This window comes from Apis laboriosa, unplaced genomic scaffold (assembly GCF_014066325.1).
Source record: "Apis laboriosa isolate Shangri-la unplaced genomic scaffold, ASM1406632v1 scaffold122_cov146, whole genome shotgun sequence".
NCBI lineage: Eukaryota > Metazoa > Arthropoda > Insecta > Hymenoptera > Apidae > Apis > Apis laboriosa.
Window position 1 is genome coordinate 500,902 of NW_025221084.1, and position 13,016 is coordinate 513,917.

A 13,016-nucleotide genomic window follows, 5' to 3' on the forward strand; every position below is an offset into this window, starting at 1 on the left:
CTCATTGAGTTAGATTCTGCATTCTGTTGGTAACAATGTGACTATATAATAATAGGATTAGAATCTAAAATATCAGGAATTTGGATCATAAAGATACATTACATGATTGATATATTTATATCTAGTTTATTTTGAAAGTTCAGTAAAATAATTGATTTATTTTTATTTCGTCTATTTTATTTTATTGTATTGATAATGCAAAGACTGATTTTATAATAATAAAATATTTTTTACAAAATTTCAAGTTTTAACTTTTGAGTTATAAAAAATCTTTTTTGCAAATAATTTTTTTTTATATAAAATAAAAAATTATTTGCAAAATTTCAGCTAAATTATGTAACAGGTTTTTGGAAATACAACCAATTGAAATACTAATATATTCAATTTATAATTAATTCTTACTTTATTTTAAAAGAGATTATAAAAATATATAGATATCTACAAAAATTATTTATTCATGATTATTAATTGCAAAATAAAATATTGATAAATTTATTTCTTATGCGAAAATTTGAAATAGAATAATATTTAATTTAAAATATTTAAAATATTTTAAATATTTTTTTTTAGTGCAAGACTTTTCAATAGAATTTATATCAAAATTTTATCATCTTTTGCAATTATTTTATACAATATACATTATATCATTATTAATAATTATTCAAAAATTATTCACAAACAAATATATAACCTCACTTGTATATAATTGCTTATATTATATATCACGTGATGCATTTATTCACTATTTTGAATTATCTTTTCCCACAAATAATTTTTTTATTATCGTTATTTGAATTTGAAATATAGATTCTTATACATTGACGATGCATATAAGTAATACATTTATACAACACTGAATAAGTTTGACAAGAAATTATAAAAAAAATATAAATTTGATTAATTATTTGATAGACTATACAATAAAAAAATAGAAATGTCTATTGATTAAGATTTTATATTTCTAAATAAAATCGTATATTGATTAGTAAAAAAGCATATCATGCTATCTAATTTAATAGTTTTAGAATGTCATAATTATTGCAATTTATTAATATAAAAGACAAATTTAATATTATAATAAATCTAAAAAGTAATTCATTAATAGAAGAGGAATATTATGAACTAGATAATTATGAACCAATCACATTGTTCATCAATTATAATATATATTGAAAAGTTGCAATGAAGTTACAGAAATCAATTCAATATGAACTGGACTTTATATAAACCCAAAATACAATTCGAGGTTTCTAAAGTATTGAAAAATCACTGGATATATCTGTTGAAGTATAAGAGATCTAGCGACATGGAGGAGGTCGTGCTCGTCAAAACTGATGGAACAAGTGTCTGTGTACAAAATGGCGGCGCCCGGGGCCTTAACTGTCTTGAAAATCGCCAGGAAGTAGCCCGTAAACGGAAGCCGTGCGGTGTCGCAGCGAGCCGCGGATCCCCGCTCCAAAGGATGTGATCCGAGGAAGAAGAAGAAGGCCGAGTCCGGGCCAGAGGAGCCTTTTTCTACACTATCACGAGGAAATCCGGATTATCCTCGGGCCAGTATTGTGATCTTCTTCGTGGCCACGCCGACGATGGAGTCCAGGGAACGCTACCAAGAACTCTGCAGGCTTTGCGCATCCTACGACGCCGTTAAAATGGACATCTTCGGTCAAGAAGGCAAAAACAGACAGCTCGTTGACAAGATACAAGCTTGTTTGCCATTTAAGGTTGGTATTTGTTCATCTACGAAATACATTTCTTATGTGTTTTTCATTTTGTGTCAATTTTATATTTCTAAAATATTTTACATTCATAATAGAAAACTTAGACCAATTCAATTTAGTCTTCGATTTATTTATATAGAAATATTTTCTTTTATTTTCTTCTGTTAATATCTTTTCTCTAAATCTTTTTTTAAATATTTTTAATAACATACAATTAATTAATAAAATACTATTTTTTATTTTTTATATTTTCGATTTTAAAAATTAATTTGATATTAAATTTACATTTCGTTTCTATTACTTTTCGTTTTATTAATTCTTTCAAATATTTAATTAAATTTTTAAATTTGTTTCAATATATATTTTATTACATATTTTTACTTAAAAAATATATTTAAATATTTTAATTAATAATTAATAATATTTTAATTATTTTGATATTTTAATATTTATTTTAAAAATATTTTTAAAATAGTTTCAGAATATTAAATATGATATACAATACATCAATCGATTCATTATAACGAAGATATTGCAAGATTATAAAAATTTTTTACAATAACTTCTGTTTTTGTGTAAAAAATTAAAAATTAAAAAATTAATCTATGTTCATAATTACAAAGATATGAGAAAATTGTGTCTTATATTAAGAAAAATATTGGTAACTGTTAATATATTATATCTTTTTTTAAAAGTTAAGTAAAAATTATAAAAAGAAATAAATATAAAAAATAGATTCCTATATTCTATATTGTCAAAAAATTATCTTTTCACAGATTTGAGCAATCATATATTTAAAAAAAAAGTCGATTCAAACGATTTTGAAAAACTTGAAGGAAATTAGTCATGAATATTCACTTTATGGGTTTAAAATAATAAATACTTGCAAAATGACTGATTATGCTAATATAAATTAATTTTCTTTTATATTAATATTATATTAATATAATCATATATTTTATTATTAGGAAAATTGATATTTTTGCATTTTTTATATTTTATTTATAAAATAATATTTATATGATTGATGTTTTTTATTTTTTAATATATTAATTATTTATAATTTTTTAATATATAATTTTTATATTTTTTTATTTGATATATAAAATATCATTTTAAAATATCTTAGGTCCAACCCATATTATTTTAATAAAATTCATATTGTTTTATCTATTTTAAACTTAATTTGTTTCATAATATATCTGATATTTTATATATATATATTACATATTATCTGATATATTATATACTTGAATATTTAATATTCTATTTAATATGTTTATCTATTTATTTATATAATTTTAATTCTTCTTAATTTTCTTAATAATATAATTCAACATGTTTTAAAATTTTATTATATTATTTTTAATTTTTTTTAACTAATAATAAATATTTTAATATATTTAAATTAAGAAATAATTAAATATATTTTTTCTCTATATGTAAGCATATATTAATTTTATATTGAAAATTATTAGAAAATTAATATTAAATATTTAATTTCAGATTGCAGAAGATGATCGATTACCAAAATGTCTTTGTTATCGATGTATGTACAATTTGGAAAATTTCTATGATTTTAGAACAGCATGTGTTAATGCAGTGGCTTTATTAGAAAGATGTTTGTCACCTTCAGAATCGGTAAAATTAAAATTTATTCATATTAATAATTTATTACTTTTCTTTAAGTTTTAATATTTAAAGAATTTCTTTTTTTATTGTTTAGAATGAAGATGTTACAACTTTAACATGTTTTAATGACTCAGAATTCTTTAAAGGAAGAAAAACTATACCAGTGTTGATTCCAGAAGCTCCTATTGTAAATCCAAATGCTGCTTTAGGCACACCGCCTAGATTAAATTCTGATGGTGAGGCTGATCATGACACTGAAGAAATTGTTGATAACAGTGGTACAGATGAAGGTTTTAATTTAATTTATTAAAAAATTTTGTTAAAATTTTTTTTCAAAGAAAAATATTCTATTTTTAATTTTTTCTTTATTTAAGCAACAATAGTAGATGATTCTGAAGATCGTCATTCAATAGAGTATGAAATGGATATGGAAACAAATCCGAGTGATTTTTTGGAAATGACTTCAATAGTTACAGAAGAACTTGATGAATCAGAATTAAGACATCAAGAAATTTCCAATAACTTACCAGAGGTATATTATAATTGAATTTAATTGAAAATAAAATTTAAATATTATTAATATAATTTAATAATTAACATTATTACAGCATACATCTCAGCAACATGAAGTTTATGTTTGTTCTTTATGCAGTAAAGCATTTAGTTCAAAAGGTCATTTGTCTTTACATGCACGCATTCATGTTGGTGCCGGTGATGTGATTGGTGAAAAAGTTCTTACAGATGACCATACATCTTATAAAAGACCTTATCAGTGTGATCTTTGTCATAAATCATACTCCACCGCAAAACATCGTTGGGGTCATGTTTCAACAACTCATAGGTATGCACTTTAATTCTGATGTTTTCATTTTATAATTATATAAAACAAATAATTAACAAATAATTAATAATTAACAATTTTAAAGTACATAAATAGAAAATATATGATATACATAAGTAAAAAATATATGATATATTATAATAATAATAATAACAATTATATAATAATTTTTGTATTAGAGGTCATCCTGCAGTGACATGTGGTTATTGTTCACGGATCTACTCTACTCGAACAAATTTAGAAGAACATATAAAATCACGTCATGCTGGTCTTCCAGCATCTACAGAAATTCCAGTAAACAATGTTTATCGTTCAGAAAATAGATATCAGTGTAATGCTTGTGGAAAGATTTGTATGGATGCTATGGAATTAAATCTTCATGGCAGAATTTGTTCTGAAGGACAAAGATTAGATTTTTCAGGAAAAATCGGGATTACAGATAATAAAGTTATGGATAGTTCTGAAGCTTCAAGTATCGGAAGTGATGATGATAGCAAAGATTATAGGTAGGATTAATTTTATTATTGATGAATATTTTATAATTTTATTACGAAAATTATTTAAAATTGTTATTTAAATGTTAAAATTATTTCATTATTTAGAAATGCAGAAGCTAAATTAGCGAAAAATCCTCAATTAACTATTTTAAAACAAGCATTAACAAAAGGAGATAGTCTTAAACGAGATTTTGAAGACAAATTTACAACAAATAGCAAACCAAAAAAGTTACCAAAAATAGGTAATTTATTATATATTTTTTATTTCTAATTGTTTGATTTGTATACAAAGTAAAAAAATTGTATAAAATAAAATTTAAATTTAGAATTAAATAATATTTAATTCTAAAAATTATTTTTCCTTTTCTTTAATAGAGCACATTAATATTCAAAATAAAAAATGGTATTGTGAATCTTGTCCTCAGTATTTTACTTCAATTGAGGATTTAAAAGAACATGAAGCAATTCATGATGCTGATAAGCCATTTGTTTGTATTTTATGTAAAAAAGATTTTGTCCTTAAGTCTTCTTTAAGCAGACACATTCAAACTTTGCATGGTGTTGATCCATATCCTATAATAGAAAGTGATAAATGTCTAAAGAAAATTGTTTTACAAAATTGGAATGAATCTATGGATTTTGATTCATATGAAGGCAAGATCTCTTCTGAATTTCCGTTTTCTCCGGAGGTATGTTTTATAGAATATAAAATATAATTCTCTTTTTTTATATCAAGAAGAATAAAATTATTTATTTTAATTTTATTCTGTTTTATTTTCAATTTTAGATGAATGCAGAAAATGAAGAAGATCATGAGAGTGGACATGAAAATCTCATTGAAATTGAAACTGTATTTGTTTGTGAAATTTGTACTCGTGATTTTAATGATCGTGCATCTCTTTGGCTTCATATCCGTGCTACTCACAAAGAATTTGCAGCATTTGCATGTGGTGTTTGCTTAAAAATTTGTTCAGACAATACACAACTCTTAAATCATGTTAATATGTATCATGGTGGTTCAAAATTATTACTTTCTGAACAAAGAAGGTATTTTCTTCCAAATTATATAAATAATATTCAATAATAATGACAAATCTATAACTTTTTCTATTTTTCTATTTTGATAGATATAGTTGTACTATTTGTGGTAGACAGCATGATTCCAGAAAAAAATTAATTGCACATGTGTCTATACATAATATGGATCCAAATTATGATCCTGCAACTTTTGTTCAATTGAATAGTAATTATTATGGAGAAAATATTAATGGTAATGAAACTACAGAACAAATGCTAGATTATGAAGAAGATGGAGATAAAGTAGATTGTTACATTTGCTATAAATCATTTCCTAATGAAGATCATTTGATACGACATCAAAGAAATGCACATAGAGTAAGAATATCAATCATTATTAAATTATTAAATTATTAAATAAAATTGAGAAAAAAAATTTCTTTTTATTTTTCTTCAAAAAATTTGTATTGAATAAATTTTTTATTTTACAGTCAGAACAACTAGTACCCACAGGGGATCCTTTAAATTCATCAAATTTAAATAGCAGTGGAAATAGAGCTCAATACCATCTCTTTTTTGTTTGTGAACTTTGTGGAAGTTCACATCCTAGTAAATGGGAACGTTGGTTACATGTTAGCTCTTCACATAACAATGAATCAGCAATAAAATGTGATCGTGAGGATTGTGGTAAAATTTTTGCTACAAAATCTCTTAGAAATGAACACATTCAACATCATGCAATTCAAGGCTCATCCCCAAATACTTGTGAAATTTGTGGTAAACTTTGGGGTAGTAGAGTTGATTATTGGAAACATGTTATGGGCGTTCATTCAGATACTGTTCCATTAATTTGTGGTGTCTGTTTAAAAGTGTTTCCCAATGTTTTACAATTAAGCACTCATGTAAGATCAAAACATTGGCCACTAACAAATGGTGATTTTAGTTGTGACATTTGTGGTAGACCATATTCAAATAAATCTAAAATGTCTAGACATAGAAAAATCCACGGTTTTGAAGAAAATTGTGATAATGGAATAGAAAATAGTAGTGAAAATAAAGTAGACGGACGAATAAGAGAAACTGATTTAAGTTGTGAACTTTGTGCAGATTTAAAATTTACTAATTTAGAGAAGTTATGTAATCATAGACGAATTATTCATGGACTTTTCCCTTGTGATCTTTGTAATAAATGTTATGGAAGAACATCACATTTATGGAAACATGTAAATAGAGTCCACAAAGGTCATGAAGATGTAACTTGTCCTTATTGTTTGAAAACTAGTGCTTCAAAAGATCATTTAGCAGCACATATCTCAAAAATTCATAGATATGAACCTGATTCTAGGAAAGATGGAAAAGATAATAGACAATTTAAAACTGAAGAAGTTAGTTTACATTATTGTGAAAAATGTAATAAAGGATTTCATAAACGGTATCTTTTACGTAGACACATGAAGGGATGTCAAAATTATAGAAAAGATCCAGGTGCATTGTTAACGAGATGTAGAGCTTGTGAAAGAATATTTAAAGATCGTGCTAGTTTACAAAAACATATTGAAAATCATCATAGTACATACACATGTCATCTTTGCAATGAAACAATTACCTCAAAATTAGGAATTATGACACATAATAGGGTGAAACATATGGATCATCCAGATTTAACTTGCAATTTTGGATCTTGTAGGAAATTATTTAGAACAAAAGAAGATTTAGAAACTCATAGAAAAGATCACAGGTAATTTAAATAAATAATTATTATTTAATTTTTATTTATTATTTTTATTTATATTTATTATTATTTATATTTTTCTTAAGAAATACAAATATAATTCATTGTGATTAACTTTTTTTATTTCATTATTATATAGATATCATACTACTCCCAATGTATGTGATTTTTGTGGTGATACTGTTGAAAATAAATTAAAATTGAAAATGCATATATTATCCCTTCATCGTAATGAAATTGGTGTATCTTGTGGAGTATGCTTAATTCCGATGAAAGATCCAAAAGAACTTAAAAATCATGTAGAAGAAGTTCATTCCAGTGTTCTTTCAAGGCCTAATACATGCCAAGTTTGTGGAAAACAATATGCTTCAAAGTGGAAAGCCTTTGATCATACTAAAAAATGTCATGGAAAAGTATTTAGAACTTGTAAACAATGTTTAGCTGTTTTTACTGAAGATTCATCAATTAGAGATCATTATGAAAGAATACATAATATTCCCAAAGATCAACTTGCTGCATTTGAACACAGATTAGATATTGGCTCAAAAAATGAAGATTTTGAAATAGAAGTAAGTTAATAATAAAATAATAATTATAAAATTTAATATCATATCTTATATATATATGTTAATTATATTTCATTTTATTAAAATGAATATAAAATTAAGTATAAAGTATTAAATATAATTGAGTATAAAATTAATTATTATTTATATATATAGTCTCCTGATATAATAATTAAAGAAGAGCCAGAAGATTTAGAATACGATGTAGATATATGTGATGAGGATTCCAATGATTCAAAAAGAAGAAGATCCTTAACTGATACTTATGATTGTGAAATGTGTCCAGAAATGTTTGTAAATAGTGATGGTCTTTCGAAACATTATCGAAATATGCATAATACAGATCCAGAAAGAATGTTTAAAAAATTAAAACAAGATGAACAAAGAAAAATGCGTGGAAAAATGAATTTCTTTTGTAAAAGCTGTAGGAGACAATTTTGTACAAAAACATTATATTGGAATCATATTGCAACTTGTAAAAGAAATATACAAAAGGAAGTAAGTAACATTTTTAAATAAAAATTTAATTTGATTTAATTTTATAATTAAATTTAAATATTTCTTTTATAGGAAGAATTATTAACTTCAAGAAATGATATATTAAGTAATCAAGAGCATTTAAAAAATAATAATGAAATTAAAAAAGAAGAACCTACATCAAATTTAAATATTCCTGATTTTAATCTCTTTGAAGATATAAATCTTCAGCTTTGTGGTCAGAAACCTCTTCCAAATCTTATGCCACTTTCTCAAAGGTGAATATTAAAAAAATACAAAAAAATAATTAAATTTTTTTTTAATGTATATTTTTCAATATAATTCAATATAATTCCTTGAATTAACAAAAATAATAGTGAAAAATTATTCAACATTTTTTAAAATTATTGGATATCAATCAAAAGAAAATTAATTTAGAAAATAAATAAAGAGTTCAAGTTTTTCTTTTATGTGCATTAGTTCTTTGATAGAATTATGGAATTTTAAATTTTGATAATTTTATTTTCATTTGAGTAATATTAAGCATTTGATATTCGGAAAATGTACATCTAAATTTACAAATAGTTATAATTTTAGGACAAAGTCTTCAATAAAATGTTCAAGAAAAGATTCTAGAAAAGTTTATGATGAATCAACAAATACAGAATGTGCTTGTGAAGTGTGTGGAAAACAATGGCCAGCGAAAAAACATTTATGGCAACATCTTATTCGTTTCCATCGTACAGAAGCAGCAGTCACTTGTGGAGTATGCCTGAAACTTTGCAAAGACTATGATGATTTGGCAGAACATTTGAAAGCTGCACATGAAGCAATTCTTTCAACTGAAGGAAACAATTTTACATGTAAAATTTGTGGCAGGTATTGTATTTTGTTTTTTTTTCTTTTATATATAATATATAATATTTTATATATAATATTATAATGAATAAATTTTTTATATTTGATAGATATCATAATGCACGGAGTAAATTGTTATTACATACAAGTATTCATATTGGTCATGTGGGTACTAGCACTTGGTGTTCAAAATGTCGAAAAAATATTACTAATGAAGCTACACATCCAAATATATGTATTGGAAAAACAGAAGAAGAACAATTGAAAAACAATGAAAAAACAGAAGTAAGTAATTAAAAAAATTATAAATAATATATTTATTTTCAGAAGTTAAAAACAATTACAATACAATATTAATTTCTGTTTTTAAAATAATTATAAAAATCGAAAAAAAAATTATAAATGTATGAATACATTGGTTTTAGTCTTAGTCCATATTGATTTCTTTAAAATCAATGTTGCATATTATTAAATTCAATCTATATATAAACATATATCTGTGACAATATATATGTTAGTATGCAATCGTCTTTTTTTATTAGTTATATATTTTCTAAATAAACTTTAAATAAAAAATAAGAAATCCTTAATCTTTAAATATATTAAGTTAATAAATTTTTTATTTTATATATAAATTAAAATCATATATTAAGATTAAAATATAGCTGTCACAATAGAAAATTTTATTTATGTAATTATATTTAAAGATAGACTTCATTGTCTATTTATATAAACAAATTTATTCATATAAATAAAGAAATATATATTCATATAAAGAAATATATATATATATTATGTATGAATACATATGTATATATATATATTATGGATGAATATATATGTATTATATATATATTTCTTTATATTATTTATATGAACAAATTTGTTTATATAAATAGACAATGAAGTCTTTTATTTTTAAATATATTATATTTAACATATAATTATATACATTATTAATAAATAAACATTATTATACATATATAAAAATATGATAAAAAGAATGTATAAATTATATATGTTATCAGAACGTATATAGAAAGAGAGAATTAATAATGTAATATCAAATTTTTTTTTTTTTTTTGTAAATAATTCGATTTGCGAAATGAAAAATCGATAAGTTGATTAAAATATTAAAAGTTTTTAAATTAATTAATTTTTGCTTATCAAAAGGGAAGTTTGATAGCGGATGATGCGATGATTGAAGAAGTAGAAGAAGGAGATTATGAATCCGAAGCAGAAGAAGAAGCAGATATAGAAGAATCCGAAAGTGATAGTAGTACTGAAGCTGAAGAAGAAAATGAATCGGAGGATGAATCTAGAGTAACTGGAGAAATTACTTACAATTCAGAAAGCGAAGATTCAGAAGAATTAGATAATTTGGAAATTGATGGAAAAAATTTACAAGATTATACTTTAGAACATATTCAAGAAGCTAAAAACATAGGTGAAATAATTGATTGAAAATTATTGAAAATATATAATTAATTTATTTTAATTTAAAAAATAATTTTCACTGATTTTTCTTAAATTAAAAAATAATCAAATGTTTTATAATTGTTTTAGATGCAGAGAAAGGTCATGCAAGTTTATCAGATGATGATGAACCTCCAGTTCTAAGTCCAATAATTCCTTTAATTTCTGAAAATATATCTATAGAACAATCAATAGGTCATAAACTTGGTTCTATAGTGCCTTTAACTGGTAAAGGAATAGAAATGTGCAATTTATCAGAGATTCAAAATCGATGTTCTCCAAATTCTATGAATTTATATGAAAAACATTTATCTAACAATAAATCTTTAGAACTTGAATCTGAAACATTTGTAAATCGTAGTGATGAAGATTTTGAAGATACAAAAAATGAATTTGATGAAAATTCTACTGAAGAAAATGAAGAAGAAAACGAAAATAATGAAGAGATTGAAGAAAACGATGATATTGAATTAAATGAAGAGATAGAAGAAACTGAAGACAATAGAGACATTGAAAAAAACGAGAACACTGAACAAATAGAAGAAAATGGTGATATTGAAGAAATAGAAGAGAATGAAAGAAATGATATTGAAGAAATGGTAGAGAATGAAGAAATTGGAGATATTGAAGAAATAGAAGACAATGAAAGAAATGAAGAAATTGAAGAATCAGAAGGGCATGAAGGAAATGAAGAAATTGAAGAAACAGAAGAAGAGGAAGAAAATGAAGAAATCGAAGATAGAGAGGAAAACATGCAATTGGATGATCTGGAAGGAGCTGTTCTGATGGTAGCCAATGGAGATCAAATATTAATTCAACAAGAAATATTGGAAGACGAAAATGAAAATTCAAATCAAGAATATGTTTATTCTGCACTTAGGTATAGTACAGAAGAGGACAGTGATAATGAAAGGAAATGAGTGCCAAATTGAGATTAAATAATTTGAAGAAATGGTAAATAATATTGAGCATTATTTGTAGATTGAAGAATACGTAGAAATGATTTCAATGAAAACATAACATTTGCTAAAAATTAAATTGAACAAGATTTAAAATCTAATTTTAAAATAATAAATATTAAATAATATTTATAAAATAATTTATAAAATAGAATATTATATTTATGATGTTAAGTAAAATATTAAATATTTGTTTCTTTTTTTTAAGTTATTGAACAAATTTCCTGTGTTTAAATAGTAATAAATTCTAATATGATTAATAAATAAAAAGTAAAAACTTTATATTATAAAAACTTAAAAAAATATTTTATATTTTGTAAAGATTCTTTTAATGAAATTTTTTTTTAATATCACTTGAAACATATCCACGTATTCATTAAAATTATCAAAGTAATTACAATTTGTATTACTTTCTGTATAAAAAATACAAATGAATTATTACGTACGTAATTTGTATCTTGAAATTTACCGAAATTCATATTGATGACACCATTTGTAAATAATTTAGATTAATTAATTTTATGAAAATAGCTTTCATAAATCTTATGATATAAATACATTTGAAAATAAAATTCTTAAGAGTTTTTTAAAGTATTTTTTGCAAGTGTTAAAAATAACTATCTAATAATAATTTTTAATATCTGGTATTAATTTTATTTTTAGAAAATCATTGTTAATTTAGTGTTCATTTGCGAGAAGTATTTTTGGAATCAACTTTCAAATGTATTTGTATACTTATGACAATAGACAGTTCTTTTATTATATCAAAAATATAAAGAAAGATAACATTGAAAGAAATTTCAATTCATTATTATAACTTCAAAATTTATATTATATAACAAATAAAATAGGATTGAAATAACTTGAAAATTATATATAAACTATAAATTAATATGATGTAATAAACGAACTGTCCCTATCTTGCTTTTAGATAACTTATTTAAGTTTGTATTGTATTTAGTTTTAATTTCAGATATAATAACTTGGATCTTGAATTCATTTTTAGGTAATTCGATCGGTATCGATATTTAGCATTCAAAATTTTTCTTATGTTATAAATCTCAAACAAAAGAAATAGTACAAATATAGCAATATACAGAGTTTATAATAATATTAAATAAACAATAATTATTAAAATTAAAAAACTATTTAAAATTATACTAAATTATAAGTGTATTTTTTATACTTGAATGAATATAAAATACTGTATGTGTTAAGCTGATATATATATATATATATATAT

At 23.1% G+C, this 13,016-nt stretch overlaps 1 protein-coding gene across 1 annotated transcript; it reads left to right on the forward strand.

Annotated features, from left to right (window-relative positions):
- Positions 1-1,194: 1,194 nt before the first annotated feature.
- Positions 1,195-11,951, forward strand: LOC122720181 (zinc finger protein 91-like). Its single transcript, XM_043946706.1, has 18 exons — positions 1,195-1,721; positions 3,225-3,359; positions 3,445-3,640; positions 3,725-3,882; positions 3,959-4,191; positions 4,371-4,697; positions 4,794-4,930; positions 5,064-5,377; positions 5,476-5,735; positions 5,816-6,083; positions 6,197-7,443; positions 7,577-8,006; positions 8,160-8,501; positions 8,574-8,758; positions 9,078-9,359; positions 9,449-9,623; positions 10,512-10,785; positions 10,905-11,951. Exons 1-18 carry the CDS (start codon positions 1,587-1,589, stop codon positions 11,732-11,734), a joined length of 5,928 nt encoding a protein of 1,975 aa, XP_043802641.1. The 5' UTR covers positions 1,195-1,586; the 3' UTR covers positions 11,735-11,951.
- The last annotated feature ends 1,065 nt before the right edge of the window (positions 11,952-13,016 follow it).